The sequence below is a fragment of the Chlorocebus sabaeus genome, chromosome 7, assembly GCF_047675955.1.
Source record: "Chlorocebus sabaeus isolate Y175 chromosome 7, mChlSab1.0.hap1, whole genome shotgun sequence".
NCBI classification, from domain to species: Eukaryota; Metazoa; Chordata; class Mammalia; order Primates; family Cercopithecidae; genus Chlorocebus; species Chlorocebus sabaeus.
Genome location: NC_132910.1, coordinates 37,555,208 through 37,583,158, shown reverse-complemented (window position 1 = coordinate 37,583,158; position 27,951 = coordinate 37,555,208). Strand labels below are relative to the sequence as shown.

The 27,951-nt window shown below is 36.3% G+C and overlaps 1 protein-coding gene across 9 annotated transcripts in view; it reads left to right on the top strand.

Moving 5' to 3' along the window:
• The window catches only part of MAPK10 (mitogen-activated protein kinase 10), a 339,249-nt gene that overhangs the window by 227,319 nt on the left and 83,979 nt on the right, over window positions 1-27,951 (top strand). For all 9 annotated transcript variants that reach the window (XM_037986452.2, XM_007999142.3, XM_073017471.1 and 6 more), the window contains one exon: window positions 25,644-25,773. In XM_037986452.2, the coding sequence (XP_037842380.1) occupies window positions 25,644-25,773 (130 nt within the window). The remainder of the gene's footprint in view (window positions 1-25,643; window positions 25,774-27,951) is intronic.

Here is a 27,951-nt window from a genome sequence, read left to right as displayed (position 1 = left end):
GCTCACCCACAGCTCACCTCCTACGGTATGGCCCAGTTGGGGACCCTTGCCTTATATTATTTATAAGTTAAAGGAATTGGAGTAGAACTTAAGATCAGAAAATATTACAGGTACATTTTTACTGAACTTCATGACAAAAATCAATTGGACTTAGCCTTAAAAATGCATTTTTATGACTATCATAGTCAATGTATAGTTTCAAAGGCACGTGACCTGTTATTCTTCAATAAGTTAAATATATTTGGTTATATGCATTTCCCAATACAAAAAAATATGTTCAGTTTGTGTTTTCTTTTCAACGGTCGATAAAGGGCAATATAAAATCATTAGAGGAATAACTACTACAATACTCAATTTTTTAACTCAACATACATCAGTAACAAAGTTACTGAAGAATTATTTCCAAGTTTCATACATGTATCAATGATAAAATAATTAGGTTACTAACTCATCAAGACCTTTATGAACTAAGTTATTAACTCATTGAGACCTTTCTGAACAAAGAATTATATCCAAGTTTTATATATGTATGAATAATTAAATAAGTAAGTGATTAACTCATTGAGATCTTTATTAACTCATTTAGACTTTATGGACTAGGACCAGCAGTATATCAGTCACTGACCAGAAGCAGAAAAGACATGAGATAACCCTTGGAGTTAAGTTCCAGTTTCGTGTTCCTTTAAGTTCATATTTGATCATCTTTTCTGATCTGGCACATTTCAATTTATTTCATGGCTTTTATTAAACATTTTGGCTGTGTTTTCTCAGTGTTTCAGAGTCCTATTTCATAATGTAAATGTAGCATTTTGATAGTCCATGTTAGCTCATCCATATAAAATGCTATTTGCATCATCTCGTAAATAACATGATTTTAAAATATTTAGTGTAAAGAAGAACACTTTTTAATGTTAACATTTTACATTACTTACTGGCCTATAAACAGGATTTATGCTGAAACAATTGACTAATTGCGTTCTTGGCACAACATGCTGCCAGTAATTCAATCATAGAGTCGTGGAACCTCTTTTTTTTTCTTTTTATTTTCTATCTTGAAACTGTAATAAAGCTGTAGTTTATGATAAAAACTGGGGGAGAATTATAGTTCTTGTTATAAAAGTACAGCAATTAGTCCAGATGCCAGGATAAATCCCTAGCTAAGTAGGTCCATTCCTAACTGTGCTTTTCAGAACTGATATATTAGTCTCGAAATGCAGTTTGGGTTTTATTAAATCCCCAAGTTCAATCCCACATTCTGCAGTGATAATTCTTCATGTTTATTATTTTCTCTACTCCTCTTAAACACTTAAACTACCTGTATGCCTGTTAGCTAGATAATAAAAACAAAACAGGCAAAAATACCCACTAAGTCTTGTTTGTGCGTGTTTTTCATCTATCAAAATGAAAGTCAGTCAGCCATCTCAATTCCTTGAAATTTGTTGTTTCTAGAAAAAGTGAAACATTTCATTTGATATTAGCACCTTATTTTCAGTAATTCTCCAACCACACTAGGATATACAGTCTACAATCTACCATAATTTATCTCTCCCTGACTACCCTCAGGTACTCATTTCCCTCCTTATACTGCTTAGATCTTATGCCTTATATTATGATCTATTCCATTTATAAGCTTTCACTATCTTCCCCTCTTTCTTCTTGGCAAAACTGAAATAACTGTTCAGTCCAGCTCCTCAGCACTAAAATCTATGAACAAGCCTGGAGAAAACCATTCAGATTGTATGGTCTCTTATAAATTCAATAACAACAGGAATGACTGAACTTTTATCACTGATCAGGATCTCCAGCCCATTTACATTCCTACTGCCCTAAGTGACAATTTCATTCCTTCACCTCTTCCTTAAAACCCCAACATCTTCTTCCCCATCCTGTCTCTTCCCTGAAAATCTTGCTTCCCATTTCACAGCAAAACTAAAGCCTTTCAGAAATGAATATCCATAAGCCCTTCTCTCCCACCACATTTACCATGGACTAACATCTGAATCTCTTTAATCTACCTTCCCTGCTAATGCTATACACAAAGTGTTTTATCCTATGTAAGCCAATCTTGCACTTGCGACTAGATCACATTTCATTTGGTTACCTCAAGAACATTTATCTAGCAATTATTCTCTTTGTCATTCTCTATATTTCCTTAAAACAAGACCCTTCTATCAGAATCTAGTATTTTCTCCTTTTGACCTAATTATTTAATTTGAATCTATTATATTCCTCAATATGGTATAGTTCTTTGAGTACAAGAAACTTCTGCTTTGCTTGATCAGCAAGTTTTTGCTTGACTCTATAACACACGACATGGTTTATTAACATTTAAATTTAATCTCATATGAAGCTTTTTATATCATCTAAATAAAAATATCCAATAGGTAAAAAAGGAGACATGCTAGAAGATCAGTAAATTGTTGTTGAATGAATGAAAAGATAGTTTACAACTTGAAATGAACTTAATTGTCAAAAGTGAGTATCAGCTCAAATTAAAAAGAAATGCTATGATAGAATTTCATTTCCCTGTAGCACTTAGTCAAAAGAAAAAGAGATACTATTTTTGTAATCCCAGAGGACACAGAACGTAAGTATTCAAATGGCTTCACGTATGCAGCAGTCATTGAATCTATGCATGTGCACACATTCATACACACGTTTTCATTTTTGCCAATAGCACAGAATATTGGTGAGAAGAGAATTTTTGTAATTGTTAAAGTGAGTCTTGCGGATTCTGACCTAGCTCCAAACTTAAGCTGCATCACAAAAGAGTGCATAGATAAATCTCTTTTCTATTTCTATTTTTGAGCTTATTAGTATTTGCTGCCTTGTGTTCCCAAACTGAGCACACACAAAACCACAAAAGCAGGATGCATTGGGGAGGGCTGTTAAAACCAGCTGGTCAGGAAATCCATTTGGGGTCAGTAAGTTGGTTGCTAATGACACCAACCAACAGGAAAAAGGTAGAGAGTACAAGAGCAGGACATGCATTTAGGAGTAAAATCAATACTCGTATTTGATTGGTGTGATACTTTTTAGATAATTGTGCAAATAAATCCCAATATGTAGTCTCAAAGTGCCAATCTTCAATCTTGGTTTAAAATACTTAGATAAATATTAATAGGTTATGTGAGAAGACTACTATATGGACCAAATCTTGTCTGGACAATCTTCATGTTTATTTAAAACAAACAAAAACCAACTAACAATTGCAGAGTATATTAGCCTTTTATCTGGTTTTACCACGTTTCTCAAACACATTGGTCTTATCAAAAATAATTTCGTGACTTTTATATACTTTTGGCTTTTAGTATTGTCTGGAAGCTCAATTTTTGTTTCTTTTACAAGCACAAGGATGCTTATATAAAGTTTCAATAGAAGAAAATTCTACCATGCACTAATTGTTTTGTGAGCACATTATTTAACCACCATGGGACTCAGTTTCCTTATCTCTACTTGTTTGTCAAATATCTGTAAAAATACAGCAAATTAATGTTAATATCTGTCCAGAAAGTAAGTCTAACTTCTAGTTATTAACATGAAATTATTTTTCTATCATCAACTCTTTCGATTACCTAAATAAATATTATTTAACTCTTTGTTGACCAAGTGAATAAATGAACAAATTAACTGTAAAATTAGAATCAGAAAGACATATAGGAATTTTCTTGTTTACATTATTCATTATAATAAGAATGATACCACCATCTTAGTGGAATAGCTGGCAAATATTTTTAGCTTTTGCTTTAATAATAAGTTTAAAATGTTGAAAATTCTAATAACCTTAGAAAACCAAAGGAAAATTAATAGTTGTCATGCATCACAGCAAGTGATGTCAGTTATATCTTAATTTTTCCAAAATGTGTTGTGCTCCTATATATTTATAATAAAATATTTACTTCTTATTTCTAAATAATTTCAAACCTCTGAAAAAATTGCAAACATAGTAAAATGGACTACAAGATTATGATTTTATTAGTCTGTTCTCATACTGTTAAAAAAGTCATACCCAAGACTTGGTAACTTATAAAGGAAAGAGATTTAATTGGCTCACAGCTCACGATGGCTGGGGAGGCCTCAGGAAAATTACAAACATGGCAGAAGGTGAAGCAAACATGTCCTTTTTCACATGGTGGCAGGAAGGAGAAGAATGAGAGCCCAGCAAAGCGGGAAGCCCCTTATAAAACCATCAGATCTCATGAGAACTAACTCACTATCATGAGAACAGGATGGGGGGAACCACCCCACGATTAAATTACCTCCACCTGGTCCCTCCCAGGACACGTGGGGATTATGGAAATTACAATTCAAGGTGAGATTTGGGTGGGGACACAGCCAAACCACATCAATAGTAATACTTATTTCATATGGTTTTAGTAAGACTCAAGTTACTCATGTATGTAAAGTATTAAGAACTTTAGAAACAAATGTTGGGAGCAAAAGTGCTTAGAATTAAAAAAATATTATTCATTATTATCAAGTCTTGATTTTGTCACTTGACCAACAGAAGAACCTATCTTATAGGACTATTGGATGCATAAAACTTAGAAACCCATGGTTTTTCTAGTCTAAGCTAATGACAGCCTGTGCTATATATAATAATAAAACTTACTGAAATAAATCTAATTCCAATGCCTAACATTATTTTAGTAAGACTACAATAAAATAAAAAATTCCTACATGTAGTTTTTTAAAACCTAGAGTCAACAATTATATCTGGTCTTTACATTTTAGGCTTCCCTAAGTTTCACATTGATAGCGATCAATGTGAGGGTAAGTTTAGCTGATCTCTGCTAAAATGAATGCAGTAAATTATTTGATATTTGGAAAACATTTACTGGTGGAAGAAAATGCAGTTACACTGCCATTATATAGAATAAACTATATAATAAAAATTTTGGTAAAAAGAACAGAGTCTATTTGTTAATCTCACACTTTTCAGACTGGAGTCTTTGTGCCTCACGGTGAGGGTCAGGCAAGGAGGTTGCAGGTACAATGAGCCAGGAGTAGTCAAAGCCACAGGAGAAACATGGCAAGCCTTCCTGAAATCCAAATTTTAGGAGAAGATGACGTGTTATGGGGAAATGAGATTTTATATTAAAACAAACATATCCTAATTATATACATATTTAATTCCATATATATGGAATTAAAATACACATTTTTACAGATTTTTAAAGTATGAAAAATATTTAAACCCTATTTGAGTCATGTTCATAAAAATCTAAGGACTATATATTCACTCTCCTCTGCTGTTAGGAGTACATCAATCATCAATTAGTTTACTTGTGTAACAATTGTTTATTTAAGGCTAACTATCTGCCAGACACTGTACTATGCTCTCAATGCGAAAGTGAGCAATACAGATGTGGTCCCTGCCCTTATGGGGCTTACAGTCAAGTAGTAGGATGCTTTTTTTTTTTTTTTTTAATTAAGCTAACTTAATTCTCCTAACAACTTTATGAGGTGACTTCTATTAGTTATTTTACTGATATTGTGTTACTTAAGACATAACATTGCCTTAAATACAACAAGCAGGATTCTCAAACACAAAATAATGTGCAGAGATAGTCTAATTTAGATGAGATTTTATGAGGATGATGAGGTATGGATTGGAGAAAAGCAAGGGTTAATGCAGAGACCATATAAGGGGCAGTTTCTGGTATAACACATGGTGATGGAAATAGAGTTAAAGTGAAGTTGATCAATTTGAAAATATACACTGGAGGTACAAATAGGCCTTCTTCATGGATTGGATATGGGAAAATCAGAATGAGGAAAATAAAAATGACTTCCCATCTTGAACAAATGGGTATTTGAACAATAGATTGGAGGCGAGTGATTTAAGGTTAAAGAGAAATCAGTTTGGGGCATACTAATTTTAAGATATTTCTAAGACATCCAATTAGAGGTGTTTAGTTGTATATATAAATATGTGTACTTATACAGTTATATACAATACAGTATGTTAGGACCTTTGGGAAAAATATCTTAGCTCGAGGTAAAATCTTGGCATCTTGAGTAACACAGCATTAAATTAATATATGCTTGCTTAGATTACTTAAACTTTTGTCCTTTATTTTATCCAGTGCCCTTTTTCTAACATATTTAAAGCTTTGCAAATAAACATTTGGCAATAGTGAATATAATTTCGTGCAACAAACATGGAGGGGATACAGAGCTAAGTCCCTCAGGATTTCAGCCATTAAGTAGCACAACTTTGAGGATAGACAAAAATGTGATAAAATATAATAGATGACAAGTATATCATAATTATGGTACAAATAAACTGCTACAAAAGTAGAATACAATTTATAAATGTCAGCCTGGATAGCGATTGAGTATGGGAAGTAAAACAGGAAAAGATAAAGAGTAGACAAAGAGGGATAGAGCAGTAACAAAGGAAGGAAGTCCAGGGCTTCCTTCCTTTGTTAAATACATTTTCCAGAGGCAAGAGATGTTAGGAGTCATGCATAGTTGGCAGTGCTGCATCGGTTGTCAGACTAGTGGAGGACAGTCATAAAGTCAGAGACACTGTGCTGGGACAGGCTTTAAGGAAGGAAAAGTAGGCCCATGGGCTGGGCAATGAAGTTTATTTCTATCATAATTATATGTCCTGCATGTAGGAATCATTTCTAATTCCTATGGGTCACTTAATGAAGCTCATCAATTTTACAGGCCTCAAGAAATAATACCAACGTGTGAGCCAAAGAAGGCATCTTAATGTCTTTAGGTCATTAATTTTAGACATAGCACGTTCTTTACTACAAGGCTACTTTGAGAGTCACTGTGTCTCTGTTGGGCTTCTCGCACAAATAAAGTTAACATAATATACTCAATAAACTCTTTCGCTCCTTAGCTAACTCCAACATCTTCCAGACACTGATGCTCATCCAAGTTGTCATGTGGATTTATAAGAAGAATCTTGTTAAGATAAAATAACTAAACATAAATCATACTTTAAATTTTATTGCCACGAAATGACCAAAGGTAGGAATGTAGCAGTAACCCTGGAAGAGCAGTTCCTTGGTTCTGACTCTTTTGTCTTGGGGGAGTGACATGTAAAAGCCTCTTCAACCAGAAGCACATTGCCCTTGAGCAGCAGGAGAGCATATCACTTACATCTAATAGGGAATATTTTGTCAATGAAAATACATGCTAAAGGATATTATATTGATGGTGATAAAAATAATGTTATTAGAAATTGTTTCAAACAAACATTTTAAAAAATGAAAATAAAAATATAGTTATTTCATAACTTATATGAATTGCCTAAATATTGTTTAATGAGAAAAATAATTACTCTTGGTACATCTCATGTATATTAATCTGCTGAAATTTCTGATATTTTTCTGAAGTCAACTTTTTAATATGAATTTATTATTCTTAAGTTTTAATGAAACTTCTGGGAATCTTCAAAATTGCTTGTTATGGTTAATTTGAAATATTGACACATTTAATATATATATAACAATATTTTTAATTGAAAAATGTCCTCAAAAGGGGCTTAGGTATCTGTTAAGAACAAATTTTGTTAAATTGAAAATACTCTTTTTGTTAATTGAAAATATTCTTAATTCGAATGTATTTTTGAATTGTAATGTAAAAGTGTTTGAGTCCAAGGTTTTTCACAGACACTGAGTTTTCCCCCCTTCATTTAGAGTTCCGTTATCCAAGAAATAATTTCATAATACCATACTTGTCAAATAGATTGCCTGAATTTATGGCTTTTTTAATAGTTTGCCAAATTTAGATGCTGAAAAATTATAGGTCTTTAAAATCGTATTTCAATCCTGCACAGAATATAAATATTTGGAAATTAGATATTACACCAGGTCCCACATAGAATATAAAAAGATCATAAAATTCAGAACTTTATCGAAAGACTGTTCTTACAAATTAAGATATTCTAAAATATAATTATGGAATTTCAAAATTAAATCTTATCCTCTCTTTGAGAATGCATTATTTCATTTGATGTGTTCAGTTAATTTCTTGCCTTAGTCCATTTCAGCACATTCTTGTGGGTTTCAAGTTGCAAGTTTTGTTTATAATAATAGCTATTCCTTAAAAGTTTCAAGAGCTGAATTTGGGATGCTCCAGTTATGAAATACTATGATTAAACATTTCCAAGTAATTTTGCAAAAAAAAAAGCACCCAAAATTTAGAGGACTTATTTATGAAAAGTTATTTTTCAATCATAAGCATTAGAAATGCCAAGAAAATATGCTGATTGCCATGTTAGAGTGTTTTTATTTTTTTAAATTCAATATCAGCTTTGTCTCCAAAGTTTTGTAAGAAAGTGATTCTAATTATAAAAATATTTAAAAATCTTGTCACATTTGTCTTCTATTTTGATTTGTAGAATATTACAATTTATTTGGACCCAATGTGAATTATATTTGCACCACAACAAATTCAGAGTCCATTTCTACTCCATAGATTTCTTATTGTGGTAAGAATACTGTTTTTAGTGTAATTATGTTCAGCAAAAATTTCTTTGTGTGTTATCACTGAAAAAATAAGTAATCTATCTTCAATGCCAACATTTTAACTAAAATTATGATAGTTTTTACACTGTTATCAGATTTTAAACTTTGATAGAATGACCTTCCATAGCTTTATTTTGAGTCATTGAATTGGATTAAAAAATCAAACTAGTATTGAAGTATATTAATTTTATGTTTGAGGCATATGATAAAATGAAATAAAGTAGCCATAACTTAAATGTTAATAAAATTATTTTCTGCTAATAGAGGGGGCACATTAACAACTGTTGTTTAACTTATGGTACATATATTTAAGAACTTGGGAGTTGAATAGAATGAACAGCATGCTCTCTGTCATTCTTAGGTTGTTTTATTCTGACTGACATGACCTAAAAGTAAGTAGATGTGGAAGAAGGTTGTTATGGAACTTACTGGTAATTTATTTTCAGAATTAAATGAAAATCATAGTGATAAATAATGGAATGCATATTGATTGCAATCCAATCTCTTACATCTTCCTATATCCATGCTTTTCAGTAGTGCCCTCTCATGCTGACACTTGGTTATGTCACTTGCTTTGACCAGTGGGATTGTAGCAATGTTGATGTGAGCAAGGTCTTGAAAAAATCTTCACATGATTAATATAGCCATTATGGAAAACAATATACAGTTCCTCAAAAAACTAAAACTACAACTTCCATATGATCCAGCAATCCTACTTCTGGGTATAAATCCTAAGGAAATGATGTCAGTATGTCGAAGAGATAGCTGCACTCCCATATTCAATGCAGCACTATTCACAATAGCCAGGAAAGAGAATCAATCTAAGTGTTCATCAAAAGATGAATGAATAAGAAAAATATGGTATATATACACAATCAGGTAATAATCAGACTTTAAAAAGAAGAAACCCCTGTTATTTGTGATAACATGGATAAACCTGGCGGAGTTTATGTTAGGGAAAATAAACCAGACACAGAAAGACAAATACTGTATGACCTCAGTTACACGAGGGGGCTTCAAAAAGTCATGGAAAGTGTGTATTATGAAAAAGTTATGCATGGATTTCATGTATTTTTCACTAGAATAAACTTGTAGTACCTTGTTTTAATGGATATGAACAGGATCTAATTTGAGGCATTAAAAAGAATAAGACATCAGTTTCAAAAGAGCACCTATCAGAACCACATAAATTCTGTAAAACCTGAAGCAAGAAACACCAAATTTATAGTGAAACTTAGGTAGAAAAATGAAGACATGATTGATGCTTTGCAAAGTTATGGGGATGATGCTCCAAAGAAATCAGGAGTTTACAAATGGACAATGAAACAATGTTGAAGATGAAGCCCACAGAGGCAGACCACCCACATCAATTTTCAAGGAAAAAATTAATGTTATTTATTCCCTAATTGTAGAGGACTGACAATTAATAACAGAAATAAAAGACAACACCATAAACATCTCAACTGTGTCAGCTTACACAATTCTGACTGAAAAATTAAAGTTGAGCAAACTTTCCACTCAATGGGTGCCAAAACTGTTGCTACCAGAACAGTTGCAAACAAGAGAGAGCAGAAGTTTCAATGGAAATCTTAAACAAGTGGGATCAAGACCCTGAAGCATTTCTTCAAAGAATTGTAACAGGAGTTGAAACACAGCTTTACCAATATGATCCTGAAGACAAAGTACAATCACAGCAATGGCTACTAAGAGGTGGAAGTGGTCCAGTTAAGCAAAAGTGAACTGGTCAAAAGCAAAGATCATGGTAACAGTTTTTGGGGATGCTCAAGGAATTTTGCTTGTTGACTTTCTGGAGAGCCAAAAGATGATACTATCTGCTTATTATGAGAGTGTTTTGAGATAGTTAGCCAAAGTATTAGCAGATAAATGGCTGGGAAACTTCACCAGAAAGTCTTTTTCTACCATGACAATGATCCTGCTCATTCCTATCAGCAAACAAGGGCAATTTTAGGCATCCACCTTACAGTCCTCATTTGGCTCCTTGTGACTTCTTTTATTTTCTAATTTTAGAAAATGTTTAAAGGCACCCATTTTTCTCAGTTAATAATGCCCCCCCCAAAATAAAAGACTACATTAACATGATTAAATTCCCAAGGCCCTGAGTTCTAAACTAAATGGCTGGATTGTTGCTTACAAAAGTATCTTGAACTTGATGGAGCTTATGTTAAGATATAAAGTTTAGAGAAGTAGAGAATAGAATGGTGGTTACCAGGGGCTGGAAGCCAAAAGCAGGGGAGACTGGAGAGATGTTTGTCAAAGCACACAAAATTAGACAGTTTGATAGGAGGAATAAGTTCAAGAGATCTATTGTACAACATAATGACTACAGTTAATAAGAATATATTGTATACTTACAAATTACTTAGGGAGATTTAAGTGTTCTCAACCCACCAAAAATCTGAGTATGAGAGGTAATGTATATGTTAATTAGCTTGAGTTAGCAGTTCTGCAGTATATACATATATAAAAACATGAGGGTTTATACCACAAATATATACAATTTTTGTCAATTCAAAATATATTTTGTAATCCTCACAAAAATGAAAATAAGCAAAATTAATTTCGAAGATCAGTCATTTGATCTAAATGAAAAGTTATGATTCAGAGTAATCTGTAAATGTATCTTTTGTGTCTCCCCAAAATTCATATATTGAAACTTAATCTCCAGTGTGATATTGTTAGAAAGTGGCATCTTAGGGAGGTGATTAGGTCATGAGGATTTGCTCTCATGAATGATATTTGTGCCCTTATAAAAGAGATCCCAAAGAGCTAGTTATCTCCTCTGCCTTGTAAGAACACAACAAGATGGTGCCTTCTATGAAGAACAAGCCCTCACCAGTCACCAAATCTGGCTGTGTCTTGATCTTGTACTTCCCAGACTCCAGAATCATGAGAAACAGATGTCTGCTATTTATAAGCTGCCCATTCTCAGATGTTTTGCTATAGCAGTCCAAATAGACTAAGACATAGCTGCATGTGTTAAATCATTGTATGTAGGCACAGTCTTCTTACAATAATTAATAACTTTGAAATAGATGCTGATGGTCCTTTAGGATGACTTTTTCTGGTTTTCATCTGGTTGTGACCAAGAAAATATAAGAAATAGAAATTTAGTATATAGTACTTTAATTAAATATGCAGTTTTAATTTTATTAATTTATTTCTGTTGGAAGGGTTTTATTGCAAAGTTAGAAAATATTTACTAAATACTAAAAAGTAAATAATTATAGATTTATACTGCACAGCAAATGGCAAAATCACTGTAGCAAGGCTGTCTGACTGTTCCCTATATGCCTTATAGCAGGGCTGGCTGCTCTAATTTCCCACATTTTCAGCTTATCCTATCAATGGGCAGCCTGGCAGCTTTGTGAATTTTGCAGACTAAAACATGGGCTAGATAAATATATGAATGGTCTATTTAATGGTCAGTAAAGGAGCAGAATGGGCACGAGACAATTTGTCACAAAGATCAAAGAAGAGAAATTGAGACAGTCTGTGTGCATTCCATCACCTACTATTTTATTGTGATGAAGTTATTTTTTCTCCAAGAGTCTTCAGTTTTTTCTCCAGTGTCACCATCCCTATTTTCAGAAATTGCCTTGTGTCTAGAGCAGCCATTTTGTTTCCATTCATCTATTTTCTGTGATGATGAGCTACTGAGCTGGTCCCGTGTTTTTGATTAAGGTGAATAATCTTTGTGTGGTCTTCCCCGTCTTTAGTCTGCTGATGGATTGTAAAGTTCAGTTTCTAGTGTTTTAAGGAGTTGCTGCTTTCGATACTGTCTTTGAGGGACTGGCTGTGAGACCCACTTGCTGTGTTTGCTTCAATTCAGTGTCTATCAAGCACAAAGTGATTTGGAATGAAAACTCTATAACTAGGCTTGGTCATCTAGGTTAGTTGGTTACATAGGTGAAATGGCTTTTCTTGATGTTGAGCTTTTCTTGATGTCTAGTGATGTTTATCCATAACTGGACCTGTCTTTTGTCTAGAGAAGTATCCAGGTGAACTCCAGAGCATATTGCTGTATTTAGCCATGAGTTACTGTTTACCAAACACTGCATTCCCCAGAAAGCACACTTTGAGATGGTGATTTCATGCAGGAGATTTATTAGGAAATATTTTGGGGGCCAACACCTATGGAAAAAGAAAATAGAGGCAGAAGTTCAGCTGCAATACAATCTCAATAGATGCCTCTGCTGACCCTATTGGTAGTTCTGAAGAGGTAATGAGCCTTAGCAATGGTACTGAATTGGGGTAAAGTGACCAGGCTTTTATAACCCCATGTTCATCAGTCATTGAATGAAGGCTACCTATGAAGAGTGTGTAGGCTAGGTTAGGCAGTTTTTTTCAGTTGAGGTCATCCTCAAAGGGGGCTAAGAGCTGAGAGGCTATCTGTTGGCAGCACACCTAGCATCTGGCATAATAAGCCCTTTATTCCTGAATCTTCATGCATCACAGCACGTACACCACTGCCCATGGATACATTGGATACATTAATAGAGTTTTCCTATTATTGGCTTTTTTTCTTTTTTTTTTTTGAGACGGAGTCTTGCTCTGTCTCCCAGGCTAGAATGCAGTGGCTCACTGCAACCTCCGCCTGCCAGATTCCAGCAATTCTCCTGCTTCAGCCTCCAAGTAGCTGGGACTACAGGTGCGTGCCACCACGCCTGGCTAAGTTTTGTATTTTTAGTAGAGATGGGGTTTCACCATGTTGGCCAGGCTTATCTGGAACTCCTGACCTCGTGATCTGCCTCGGCCTCCCAAAGTACTGGGATTACAGGTAGGAGCCACCTCTCCCGGCCCTATTGGCTTTTTATTCCCAACATGCTGAGAACCAATTTGCAGAAAATCAGAAGACAAAAGTGCTTAGGGTCCTCAAAAATCACAGTGCATCCTGAAACCTAGATAAGCCTACTTTTATACTTTGTTATATGATATAATGGATATCTTTATTACTTAAGTTATTATTATTCAGAATTATGTTACTTGTAATCGAAAGTATTCCCAAAAATATAACCAAACTTGTACAGCCAAACCATTCAATGACAAAATAATTAACCAAAAAATCAACTGTTGACTTTTGATGGGAAAACTAAAGAAAGCCTCTCGGAGGAGAAAATATTTGGGCTGAAATCTGAATCACAAATGGGGTTAGCCAAGTGAAGATGTAAGAAGAGCATTCCAGGCAGGAGGAACAACTGCAGAATCCCAAGGCAGAAGTGAATTTGGCAGGTTCAAAAACGTGATTCTTATTAAAGAATTTGATTTGCCAGGCTATGATTTAAGATGTTTAAGATGCTACAATAAGGCTTAGGGATTTCCCCCATGAATATTTAATATGATTAAAAACATTTTAAATGTAAAGGGAAAGAGGAACAAGAAAAATTGTCAAATAAATGATTATGCCTTAGGAAGAAGAATATTTGTGTAAGAGGTTGTCTGCAATTGTCAGAAGAAAAAAATACCTGATAAATATATTGTGAACAAGATTTGCCTTCAGAGATGTGTGTATGTGTGTGTGTGTGTGTGTGTGTGTGTGTATGTGTATTTATATAAATACATACAAGGAGGTAAACATAGCTTCATAGCATCATCAAACTGAATTAAATGACAGGAGTATAACAGCAGAAAGCTCTATCACTCTTTTAGGAATAAACCTGGTAGAAGTGGAGGTGTGTTGGTACTGTATGCCAAGAAGTTGCTGGATAATCTTCAGCAGTGTGGCTGGAGAACTGTTGGAAAAATCTTCATAAAGACTTATCTCCATTTTTACCTGCATAAAGATAGCAGGAAGAAAAAAATGCTGAAAGAAAAAAAGTAAGATTCCACAGACCAAGATTCTTGGAAAAAATAGATGACTCAAGAGTAATAGAAAACTTTCAGACATGAATTTGTGACTGTACAGCATCAATGATGCCAATTTGCAGATGTATTTGCTAAACTTCTGCCAGTAATCACTGAGGAATTACAGAAAATGGGGAAGATTGAAGTGTCAGCCAAGGTTCACAGAGGAAGACAGCAGCATTTTAAGCAGATAGAGATTGAATGCTGTAAATGGGTGTCTGTAAAATTACAGGAAGGCCTGGAGAAGTGGGCTGTACTCTGGGCTACCTTGAATGACTCCCAGACACCGAGAGCTGAATCACCAGGGAGCTCCCACCTCTGAGAGTATCCTAGAACCATCAGATTTCCAGAACATACTATCAAAGCTGAGATTAGGAAATCATAGAACTGGAACTATGCACTTACTGTTGCCATGGCTACTCTATTATGCTGTGAACAGGGGAATGGAACCTGGAGTTCATTGGGGCCTCTGCTTCCACTCCTCCTCTTAACCAGGAATCTAGAGAATGACATGAATTACTGCTTCAGAAGAAAACCTCACATCTCCACAAGACCTTGCTTCCCAAACAAGACATGTCAGAAGATGCTGATCATCCTCACTTCTGCCTTACAAATCGCTCATAGGTGCATCTGCAGGATCTTACTGGAATCCAGAGTGCTAGCTGCAAAAGCTTCTGGGAATTGTACATTTAACTCTGAAGTATCTTTAATATAGGAAGGTATGACATAAAAGAGTCATAGAAGTTCAGTAAACCAAACCACAGTATCCACACAATTCAAGATAGGCAAAAGTTCTTATTTCTTTAGAGGAAGGGATAGCTTATAAGAGACACCTCCTGAACTCGACACTGTTTCTTGTGTTGGTTAGAAATGATACCCTGTGGGCCGGGCACAGTGGCTCAAGCCTGTAATCCCAGCACTTTGGGAGGTTGAGACGGGCGGATCACGAGGTCAGGAGATCGAGACCATCCTGGCTAACACGGTGAAACCCCGTCTCTACTAAAAAATACAAAAAACTAGCCGGGCGAGGTGGCGGGTGCCTGTAGTCCCAGCTACTTGGGAGGCTGAGGCAGGAGAATGGCGTAAACCCGGGAGGCGGAGCTTGCAGTGAGCTGAGATCCGGCCACTGCACTCCAGCCTGGGTGACAGAGCGAGACTCCGTCTCAAAAAAAAAAAAAAAAAGAAAAAAAGAAATGATACCATGTGAACCGTTAAGACAGGGTGTGGTGATCATTGGGAATAGGGGGTTTGTTAAAAACATATCATACAGATAGTTTATTAAAGTGGTAAGCTAGACAACTGTATAGCTACAGTGTATATATGGATGTATGTATTTATTATTTTTATTGATATGGGGTGGTCTCACTATGTTGCCCATGCTGGTCTTGAACTCTTGGGCTCAAGCAATCCTCCTGCCTCAGCTTTCTGGGTAACTGGGACTACAGGCACATGCCACTGTGCCCAGCTTATAATGTATTCAAAGTTTAACAAAGCTTTTTGTCTTTTTGGAAGATATATTTTATGATGTCATGGGACATACTTGAAAAATGTGGTCATGGTGGTGGTACAGTTGAATGTATTTGTAATTAGCAGAAAGACTAAACAACTACTGGTTAGCAGATATGTGTCCAATTGTTGCCTATGCTCTAGGAATTCATGCTTTATCCTGTCCTACATGACATAATGAATCTGGGAAGAACATTGATTTTAAAAATAGTAATCGCCATCATTTACTCAGTGCTCACTCTAGGTGAGGCATTATCTATACGTTATTAACTCTTTTACTCCTTACAACAAGCTTGTCAAGTTGTTATTCTCTTCATTTTAAGTATGAGGAAACTAATGTCAGAAAGTGTAAATAACTTGATCACATTTAGTAAGCAGGAGGGCTGACATTCATACCTAAAATTGCTTCGAGGAGGAAGTACCAGACAGAGGGAGAATGCCACAGCGTTTCCAGGAGAACTGTCTAGTTTTTTTTGCTTGCCAAGAAATCCCAGAGGGTGGCATTTTCTCCGTTTTTCCATATGAGATAGGGGGATGGCCCACTGTCTTGCATGATCTGGTCAATGTCTCAGGGACTCAAACTCACATTGACAATCCTCACTACCATCTCACATATAAAACCAGGTGCCAAATTTTTTTTTAAATTATGAAAGATGTAACAGTGAGGCTGACTAAATATAGACAATATTCTTATACACATATTCTGAATAAGTTTTGATTAGTATAATGTTGACCGTAGAGGATAGAATCAGCCCAAGGAGACTTTGATCAGAATGCGAACTGGCTGTAGTTTCTGACAATCACAATATGAATGTGTCCATCTGCTTGGCTGACAGGATGTCTAGACCTACCTAATAATAAAAAAGGTACTTTCTTATTTGGCCAAGCAGTGCCAGAGTTTGCCTCTTCAACTCCCTCATATGCCTTCATGACTGATTGCCATTCTTTCTTTTTTTATTTATTATTTTTATTTTATTATTTTATTTTATTTTATTTTATTTTTTAAAAAAACTATTTTTTTAATAGTTTCAGCTAAGTTAATTTTGGCTTAAGATTTAGTCCTTGTCTTTGAGGTGATGGATCAATTTTCTGCCAATACAATGACTTAACTTTAGAAAGTAAGTTTAGTTCCTGTGTTTCCAAATCCACTGTTGCCCTTATATGTTACCTATAAGATACATGCCCACTTGACTCTTTATCTGTGTTGCCATTGGTAGGTGAAAAAGAACAAGCACAAGCACAGAAACACCAGTGCTGACGTATTAGTGTAAGAGCAGCACAAGATTTTTAAGAGACAGTATTTTAAATTAACATAGGCTCACTGTGAGTCAATAGGGTGGATGGAGGGAGAGGAGCCAAGATGGCCAATTAGAAGCAGCTCCAGGCCAGGTGTGGTGGCTCATACCTGTAATCCCAGCACTTTGGGAAGCTGAGGCGGTCGGATTACTTGAGGTCAGGAGTTTGAGACCAGCTTGTCCAACATGGAGAAACCTTGTCTCTACTAAAAATACAAAATTAGCCAGGCATGGTGGCGCATGACTGTAATCCCAGTTACTCAGGAGGTTGACGCAGGAGAATCACTTGAACCCAGGAGATGGAGGTTGTGGTGAGCCAAGATTGTGCCATTGGACTCCATTCTGGGCAACAAGAGCAGAACACTGTTCGGAAAAAAAAAAAAATAGAAGCAGTTCCAGTCAGCAGCTCCCACTGAGAAGAATGAAAACAGTGAGTGAATCCTGCTTCATCACCCACACCCAGCCAAGAGAGGCGGTGAGTGACTGTGCTGACCCATCTGGGAAACCATGCTTTTTCCATGGATCTATGCATCCTGTGGATCAGAAGATCCCCTCGTGAGCCCACATCACAAGGGCCCTTGGTTCCAGGCACAGAGCTGTGCCACCTGCTTGGGTTGCAACCAGTGGCGGCAGGCTGGACAATGCCTAAGACAACCGAGTTCCTGGGGAAGGGGTGGCCATTCACCGTCACTGCAACTCCAGTTGGCCATTTTGCCCTGCTGGTGTCAGGGAGACCGGGTGGTTTGAACTGAGAGGAATTCCCCTTAGCACATCACAGTGGCTATGGCAGATCGTGGCCAGACTGCTTCTTTAGGTGGAGCCTGGATCTATCCCTCCTCACTGAGCAGGGCCTCCCTGCAGGAATTGTAGCATCTCCAGCCAGGGGTTTTCAGACAGGACTCTGATATCCCTGGGAAGGAGCCCCTGAGGGGAGGGGTGGCCAGAGTCTCACAGTTTGGGGGACCTAGTCTTTCCCACCTACTGGCAGTCCAGATGAGGGGGATTCTCCCCAGCATGGCCCAACCTGCTCAGCCAAGGGGCAGCCAGACTGCTTCTTTAAACAGGTCCTTGATCCTGTGCCTCCTGACTGGGTGAGACCTCCCAACAGGGGTTGCCAGACATCTCATACAGGAGTGTTCTGGCCAGCATCAGCTTGGTGCCCCTCTGGGATGGAGCTTCCAGAGGAAGGAGCAGGCAGCCATCTTTGCTGTTCAGCAGCCTCTGCTGGTGATACCTCCAAGAGCAGGAGGGACCCAGCTGAACTGGGTCTGGAGTGGTCCCCCAGTAAACCACAGCAGCCCTATGGAAGTTCGGCCATACCATTAAAAGAAAAATAAACAAAAAGCAACAAAAACATCAACAAAAGACCCCACAAAAACCCCATCCAAAGGTCAGCAGCCTCAAAAATCAAAGGTAGAAAAATCCATGAAGATATGAAAGAATCAATGCAAATATGCTGAAAACTCAAAAAGCCAGAGTGCCTCTTCTCCTCCAAATGATTGCAGCACCTCTCCAGTGGGGGCACAGAACTGGGGTAAGACTGCAATGGATGAACTGACAGAAGTAGTCTTCAAAAGTGGGTAATAATGAACTTCGCTGAGCTAAAGGAATATGTTCTAACCCAATGCAAAGAAGCTAAAAACCATGATAAAACATTACAGGAGCTGTTAACCAGAATAACCAGTTTAGAGAGGAACATAAATGACCTGATGGAGCTGAAAAACACAACACAAGAACTTCACAATTCAACCACAAGTATTAATAGCCAAATAGACCAAGTAGAGGAAAGGATCTCAGAGCCTGAAGACTATCTTGCTGAAATAAGACATTCAGGCAAGGTTAGAGAAAAAAGAATGAAAAGGAATGAACAAAACCTCTGAGAACTATGGGATTATGTAAAAACACCGAACATATGACTGATTGGAGCATCTGAAAGAGTTGGGGAGAATGGAAGCAAGTTGGAAAACATACTTCAAAATACCATCCAGGAGAACCTCTCCAACCTAGTAAGACAGACCAACATTCACATTCAGGAAATCCAAAGAACCCTGGTGAGATACTCCATGAGAAGATTAACTCCAAGACACGTAATCAAATTCTCCAAGGCCAAAATGAAGGAAAAAATGTTAAGAGCAGCCAAAGAGAAAGGCCAGGTCATCTACAAAGGGACAGCCATCAGACTAACAACAGACCCCTCAGCAGAAACCCTACAAGTCTGAAGAGATTGGAGGCCAATATGCAACATTCTTAAAGAAAGGAGTTTCCAACCCAGAATTTCATATCCGGCCACACTAACCTTCATAAATGAAGGAGAAATAAAATCCTTTTCAGACAAGCAAATGCTGAGGGAATTTGTCACCACCAGGGCTGCCTTACAGGAGCTCCTGAAGGAAACACTAAATATGAAAGGAAAAACCATTACCAGCCACTACAAAAACGTGCTGGAGTACAGAGACCAATGACAGTATGAAGCAAGTATATTCACAAGCCTGCGAAATAACCAGTCAGCATCATGATGACAGGATCAAATTTACACATAACAATATTAACTTTAAATGTAAATAGGCTAAATGCCCTAATTAAAAGACAGAATGACAAGCTGGATAAAAAGACAAGACCCAACAGTCTGCTATATTCAAGAGACCAATATCTGTGCACAGACACACATAGGCTCAAAATAAAGGGATAGAGGAAAATTTATCAAGCAAATGGAAAGCAGAAAAAGGCAGGGGTTGCAATTCTGGTTCCTGAAAAACAGACTTTAAAACCAACAAAGATTAAAAAAAAAAAGACAAAGAAGGACATTACATAATGGTAAGGGTTCAATTCAATAAGACCTAACTCTCCTAAATATATATACATCCAATACAGGAGTACACAGTTTCGTAAAAGAAGTTCTTGGAGACTTTCAAAGAGACTTAGACTCCCACACAATAATAGTGGGAAACTTTAACACTCCACTGTCAATATTAGACAGATCATTGAGACAAAAAATTAACAAAGATATTCAGGGCTTGAACTCAGCTCTGGATCAAGTGGATCTGATAGATATCTACAGAACTTTCCACCCCAAAACAACAGAATATACATTCTTCTCAATGCCACATGGCACTTACCCTAAAATTGATAGCGTAATTACAAGTAAAACACTCCTCAGCAAATGCAAAATAACTGAAATCATAACAGACAGTTGTTCAGACCACAGCACAATCAAATTAGAACTCAAGATTAAGAAACTCACTCAAAACCACACGACAACGAGAAAGTTGAACAATATGCTCCTGAATGACTCCTGGGTAAATAATGAAATTAAGGGAGAAATCAAGCAATTATTTGAAACCAATGGGAACAAAGAGACAACATACCAGAACCTCTGGGATGCAACTAAAGCAGTGTCAAGTGGAAAATTTATAGTTCTAAGTGCCCATTTAAAAAAGCTAGGAAGATCTCAAATTGACACCCCAACATCACAACTAAAGGAAGTAGAGAACTAAGAGCAAACAAATCCCAAAGCTAGCAGAAGACAAGAAATAACCAAGCTCAGAGCAGAACTGAAGGAGAGAGAGAGACATGAAAAATCCTTCAAAAAAAATCAATGAATCAGGAGCTGTTTTTTTTTTAAAAAAAAAAGTTAATAAACTAGACCACTAACTAGATTAATAATGAAGAAAAGGGAGAATAATGAAATAGACACAATAAAAAATGATAAAGGGGTTATCACCCCACAGAAATACAAACTACCATCAGAGAATACTATAAACACCTCTACACAAACTAGGAAATCTAGAAGAAATGGATAAACTCCTGGACACATACACCCTCCCCAGACTGAACCAGGAAGAAGCTGAATCCCTGAATAGACCAATAACAACTTCTAAAATTGAGGCAATAATAAATAGCCTACCAACCAAACAAAAGCCCAGATGGATTTACAGCTGAATTCTACCAGAGGGGCAAAGAGGAGCTGGTACTATTTCTTCTGAAACTAGTCCAAACAATTGAAAAGGTGGGACTCCTTCCTAACTCATTTTATGAGACCAGCATTATCCTGATACCAAAACCTGGCAGAGATATAACAACAAAAAAGGAAAACTTCAGGCAAATATCCCTAATTAAAACTGATGCAAAAATCCTCAGTAAGATACTGGCAAACAGAATCCAGCAGCACATAAAAAAGCTTTTCCACCACAATCAAGTTGGCTTCATCCCCGAGATGCAAGGCTGGTTTAATATACTCAAATCAATAAATGCAGTGCATCACATCAAACAGAACTAAAGACAAAAACCACATGATTATTTCAACAGATGCAGAAAAGTCTTTTGATAAAATTTAACATCACTTCATGTTAAAACTCTCAATAAACTAAGTATTGAAGGAGCATACCTCAAAATAATAAGAGCCATTTACAGCAGACCCACAGCCACTGTCATATTGAATGGGCAAAAGCTGGAAGCACTCCCCCTGAAAACTGACACAAGACAAGGATCCCCTCTCTCTCCATTCCTATTAAACATAGTAAAGGAAATTCTGGCCAGGACAATCAGGCAAGAGAAAGAAATACAGAGGGTATTCAAATAGGAGGAGAGGAAATCAAATTGTCTTTGTTTGCAGATGACATGATCCTATATCTAGAAAACACCATAATCTCAGCCCAAAAGCTCCTTAAGCTGATAAGTGACTTTAGCAAGGTTTCAGGATACAAATTTAATCTGAAAAAGTCACAAACATTTCTATACACCAACAGACAAGCAGAGAGCCAAATCATAAATGAACTCCCATTCACAATTGCTACAGAGAGAATAAAATACCTAGGAATACAGCTAACAAGGGACATAAAGGACCTCTTTAAAGAGAACTACAAACTACTGCTCAAGGAAATCAGGACAGAAACAAATGAAAAGACATTCCATGCTCATGAATAGGAAGAACCAATATTGTGAAAATGGCCATACTGCCCGAAGTAATTTATAGATTTAATGCAATTCCCATTAAACTACCATTGACATTCTTCACAGAATTAGTAAAAACTATTTACAAAATCATTTGGAACAAAAAAGAGCCCAATAGTCAAGACAATCCTAAGCAAAAAGAAGAAAGCTGGAGGCATCACCCTATCTGACTTCAAACTATACTGCAAGGCTATAATAACCAAAACAGCATGGTACTGGTCCAAAAAAAAAAAAAAAAAAAAAAAAAGATGAATAAAGAAACATAGACCAATGGAACAGAATAGAGAACTGAGAGATAAGACTGCACATTTACAACCATCTGATCTTTGACAAATATGACAAAAACAAGCAATGGGGAAAGCATTCCCTATTTAATAAATGGTGTTGGGAAAACTGACTAGCCATATGCAGAAAATTGAAACTGGACCTCTTCTTTATGCCTTATACAGAAATTAAGTCAAGATGGATTAAAGACATAAATGTAAAACCACAAACTATAAAAACCCTAGAAGAAAATCTACCCAATGCCATTCAGGATATAGGCATGGGCAAAGATTTCCTGATGAAAATGGCAAAAACAATTGCAACAAAAGCATAAAAGGACAAATGGGATCTAATTAAACTAAAGAGTTTCTGGACAGCAAAAGAAACTATCATCAGACTGAACAGACAACCTACAGGATGGGAAAAACTTTTGCAATCTATCCATCTGACAAGGGTCTAATATCCAGAGTCTACAAGAAATTTAAACAAATGTACAAGAAAAAAACCAGCACCATAAAAAGAGAGCAAAAGACATCAACAGACACTTCTCAAAAGAAGACATTTATGTGGCCAACAAACATGAAAAAAAGCTCAACGTTACTGGTTATCAGAGAAATGCAAATCAAAAACCACAATGAGATACCATTTTACATCATTCACAATGGTGATTATTAAAAAGTCAAGAAACAACATTTGCTGGCAAGGTTGCAGATAGGGATGCTTTTACACTGTTGGTGGGAATGTAAATTAGTTCACCCATGTGGAAGACAGTGTGGCGTTCCTCAAAGACCTAGAACCGAAATATCATTTGACCCAGCAATTCTATTACTGGGTATATACCCAAAGGAATATAAATAATTCTGTTATAAAGATACATGCACGCATATGTTCATCGCAGCACTATTCACAGGAGCAAAGACATGGAATCAACCCAAATGCCCATCAGTGATAGACTGGATAAAGAAAATGTGGTACATATACACCATGAAATACTATGCAGTCATAAAACGGAATGACATCTGTCCTTTGCAGGGACATGGATGGAACTGGAAGCCATTATCCTCAACAAACTAATGCAGGAACAGAAAACCAAACACTGCATGTTCTCACTTCTAAGGGGGAGCTGAACAATGAGAAAACATGGATACAGGGAGGGGAATCACACACACTGGGGCCCATTGGGGCCAGGAAGCAGAGGAGGGAGAGCATCAGGAAAAATAGCTAATGCATGATGGGCTTAATACTTAGGTGATGGGTTGATAGGTGCAGCAAACCACCATGTCACACATTTACCTATGTAACAAACCTGCACATTCTGCACATGTACCCAGGAACTTTAAATAAAATAAAATAAAATAGCTTAAAAAGTGAAAGAAAAAATAGTGTGGAATGTCATTATTAAAGAATTCCAGGACAGACTTAGCTGTTTTAACTATGTCAGAACAGGTTTGTTGAATGAATGAGCAAAGGAATGAATGAAAGAGTTACTAGCTCTACCCTAATCTTCAGTAACACTCCATACCCAGAGTAGCAATGTTTATTTAGCACAGGGTCCGCATTTTCAGAGCATATTGATACACTGGAGTTTATTCAGAGGAAACTGACTGACCAGATAGTGATGGGACTTGAAACCACATCTGACAAGTGATGGTAGGGGACTGGTAATATTTAAGAAAGAAAAGACTTAGCGGAAAAATGCTAAAAGCTAAGAGTTACTGAGTGTTTACTCTAGGCCAGGCATTGTGTGCAACCTTTTAATAGATTTCATATATTATGGTTAATAATGGAAAGGAAACATTTTATTTCGAGTTGCCCTGGAAGGCAGGACTAACAGTAGTCAGTGGAAACTGCAGAAAGGTAACTCTGTGTATTAGAGTGATGGCATTTCTATTCTCAAAGCTGCCCAACAATAGAAAGAGCTGCTTAGATACAATGATTTCCATGTTTTTGGAGATGGGCAAACAGAGACTGGTGAAAGTTTTCATGGATGTGTTTTAGAGAGGAATGAGTGTTAAATGGAAGTGTGGACCAGGTGAACTCTAAGACTTTTTTCAACCTCATTCTGTGAATCTGTCGTTTTCTTAAGGTACAGCAATTTCGTTTCTGGCTCCAAGTTCTGTGGCGTGAGCTTTCAGTGGTCAATGTTACTTCTAATTTAGTAGATCAGTTGTAGTGAATTCTGGTTTTGCATTTCCTCCTGACAACTAAGACAAAACCCAACAGAAATCAAAGTTTCAGGGATGGGTTACATATTTTGTGAGTGCATCTTTAGGTATAATGGCAAAAAGAGCCTCTCTCACTTTCTCCTTTGATCTCTAAACTCACGTACTCTGCATATGAGAGAAATAGCACCAAATATTTAGATTGCTTTTTCAAAGCAACAGTGTAAAAGCACCCCTATTTTCAAAGCATTGTAAATGTTCATTCTCGGTGTGAAAGCTTCACATATGAATAGCATTTATTTTTGTCTTTGTATTTAAATGCAGTTATTTATGTTTCTAAAATTCCCTGATTGCATTTCTTATTTTGAGCTTTGTTGTTGTTAATGAAAGTACACTTTGATCATCAGCCCACAAGTGCTTTTATGGCAATTAACATCACACCTTAAAAATTGGTTCTTAGTTGGGTGCCATAGTATGTGGCTGTAGTCACAGCTACTAAAGAGACTGAGGCAGGAAGATAGCTTGAGCTCAGGAGTTCAAGACCAGCCTGGGGAACATAGCAAGACTCTGTTTCTAAAAAACAGTAACAAACAAACAAAACACCTGGTTCTTGGGAATGGGTATAGAAAAACTGTTCATTTAAAACAGCCAAAGAACAATGAAGTTTTGTAGCTATAAAAAATTAAATATCATATATTGACAGATGAGAAATTCAGAGGGATTAAATGACTTGCTATAGTCACATGACTAGTGGGAAATTTGAATGCCTGTCTTACTTCTTTATTCCACCCACTTACTGAGGCAATTATATTCTATATTCTTGGCAAGATCTTTTTCTTCTCCTTTGCCCTCTTCTCCTCCTTCTCCCCTTCTCCTGTTTCTCCCTTCTCCTTCACTTCCTTCAACTCTTCTTCATCCTTCTAGCATGTAGAATATTCTTATACCAGTCACTTATATCTTTACTTACAGCCTGATTGGCATGTGACCAGAGTATACAAAATCTGAGTAAGATTCCAAAATAGCATTTTCTTTACCTGTGTCGTTAGTCAAGAAGGCAAGAGTTCTAAGGAATCTTTTGCTCTTAATTCTGAGTTGCTCTTGGATCTCTACAGTGCCGCGTATGATGCTGTCCTTGACAGAAATGTGGCCATTAAGAAGCTCAGCAGACCCTTTCAGAACCAAACCCATGCCAAGAGAGCGTACCGGGAGCTGGTCCTCATGAAGTGTGTGAACCATAAAAACGTGAGTTTTGTTATTTTTAAAATTCTGGCGGTGGGAGTTTGTGAGATTGGAAAAAGAAAATGTGTCTTACTTGAGCAAGAAAGGCTTTCTTTACTTTGCAATTCCTGCCTCTTAAGATTGTTTATCCTGCCAATACGCTGCATTCAATTTCATTGTCCTCATGGTAGCTTTCTGCTTAAAAATCACCTAAAAACCATATGATGTGGAAGTGCTGAATTTTATAAATATTTCCCTAGTTAGAAAATTTACCGTGTTTGGTTATCTTGCTCCAAACTGAGAGCTTCATGCTTTCCAAAAAAGAAACAAGACAAGCAAAGCCAAAAGCCAGAAAACAAAACAAAACAAAACAAAACAAAAACCCTACAAAACACCATGCTACATTTCTTTCTAATTTAGGTTTAATTTCGATTTATAATTTAGATTTAATTGTTAACAGTTGAGTTTTATTCATGTTATCTCCTTTTAGTTTCAGCTGTAGTCTGGTGGTGGTCTCTAATTGTTCAGTGAATCCACTGTGTGTTGGCATCTTATTTTTTTCAGGGATGGGCAAGTATGCAAGTACATATTTGCAAAGTACTTGAGAATGGGATCAAGAGCTTTTTCTCATCGGAACTCAGCTGGGTAGACCATTAAAGGACTTTCTTTACTTCAGAATCTAACCTCCTTCAATCACAGGCCAAGACCTCTAGAATTCATTCTGTGCTCCACTTGTTCCTAGTAAAGATAAATAGGAGAGAATTCATTATTTTAATGAAAACTTTTATTAATAAATAAATTATAATAAATACATCAAATATATTTTACATATAATTACATAATAAATTATAAATTATAAATAAAATTTTATTTTCTTAAAAATAAAAAAATTTTATTACAAGTAAAATCATTCTAAAGTTGTAGAATATCTTTGTAGAGTTATCTCTACAAAGTTCTTATGTATGAAAATTACACAGAACACATTACCAGCGCGGTTTTATAAACCAGGTATCTTGTCCATAATGCTCGCCATCTACAAGTAGCACTGAGAAGACACAAATGTATTAGTATTAAGTTGAAAGATATTTGAAATGCAAATATGCAGATTCGGGCCCCATGACAGCATTTCTCTTTTCCTCTATTCCTCTACCCTGATGATTTTTTAATTCACTCACTTGACGTATATGTGTTGAATGAATAAAATGTGCCAGGCACAGATCTAGATCGTGAAGAAAACAGACAAATCCCTGCCCAGGTGGAGTTCATGCTCTATTGGCAAGAGCAAGGCGATCCACAATAAGACAGGTCAATGTGTAAAATGTCAGGTGATGATAAGTGCTATTAAGTGAGGCAAAGCAAACAAGGAAGATTTAAAAATGCTGGTCAGTGTGTGGTAGGATAGGTTTACCCATTTAAATAGGCCAAGCAGCAAAGGCCTCACCAAGAAATTAAAATTTTATGAACTGCACACCCATATCTAATATGGCCATGCAACAAACATGAGACTTCTAGAAAGGAATATAGAAATGATAGAAAGGATGGTTCCTATGAAGAGTTATATACTAATTTGTTCTTTCAGTATGTTAAATAAAGGTAAGTGCAAGATTAGCCACATGATCAATGCAATATATTCTGTTATACCAAGGAGGATGGAGCATAATATTGGCAATGGAAAATGGATGGATATAAGCAATGAATCAATTGTATGGAAAGTTTTCCATACATGTATTTATATTTCCCTCCTCCTCATGCCAGACCCTGTAATGCAATACAATGTGGAGAAATGCCCACTTACTTGGTCAGTTTGAGAGAATGATACTTCCCGTTATTGACTGAAATTTTGGAGACTTATATTTATGAAGCCTAAAAAAGAGTTCCAGATTGCAGTGATAATTTATAAATAGCACCCCACCTGCTACTTTCCTTTTATGTGTGTATGTATGTATGCAGAAGTCTACAGAAACACATTTCTGGAACTTTTTATGAAGAGGAAATTCACTATAACCAAATGTAAATTCCACATTAATAAGAACTCTGTTAATACTGTGGAAAGCAAAGGAAGAGTAATCTCATTAAATCTTTAATAATAGCGAAGAAAATTTATTTAGAAAATACTTCTTTATGGTGTTAGTTTGGTCCCCTGTTTTCCATATTTATTATCAACTGAAAATTAGATTAAAATTGTTATTAAAAAATATATAA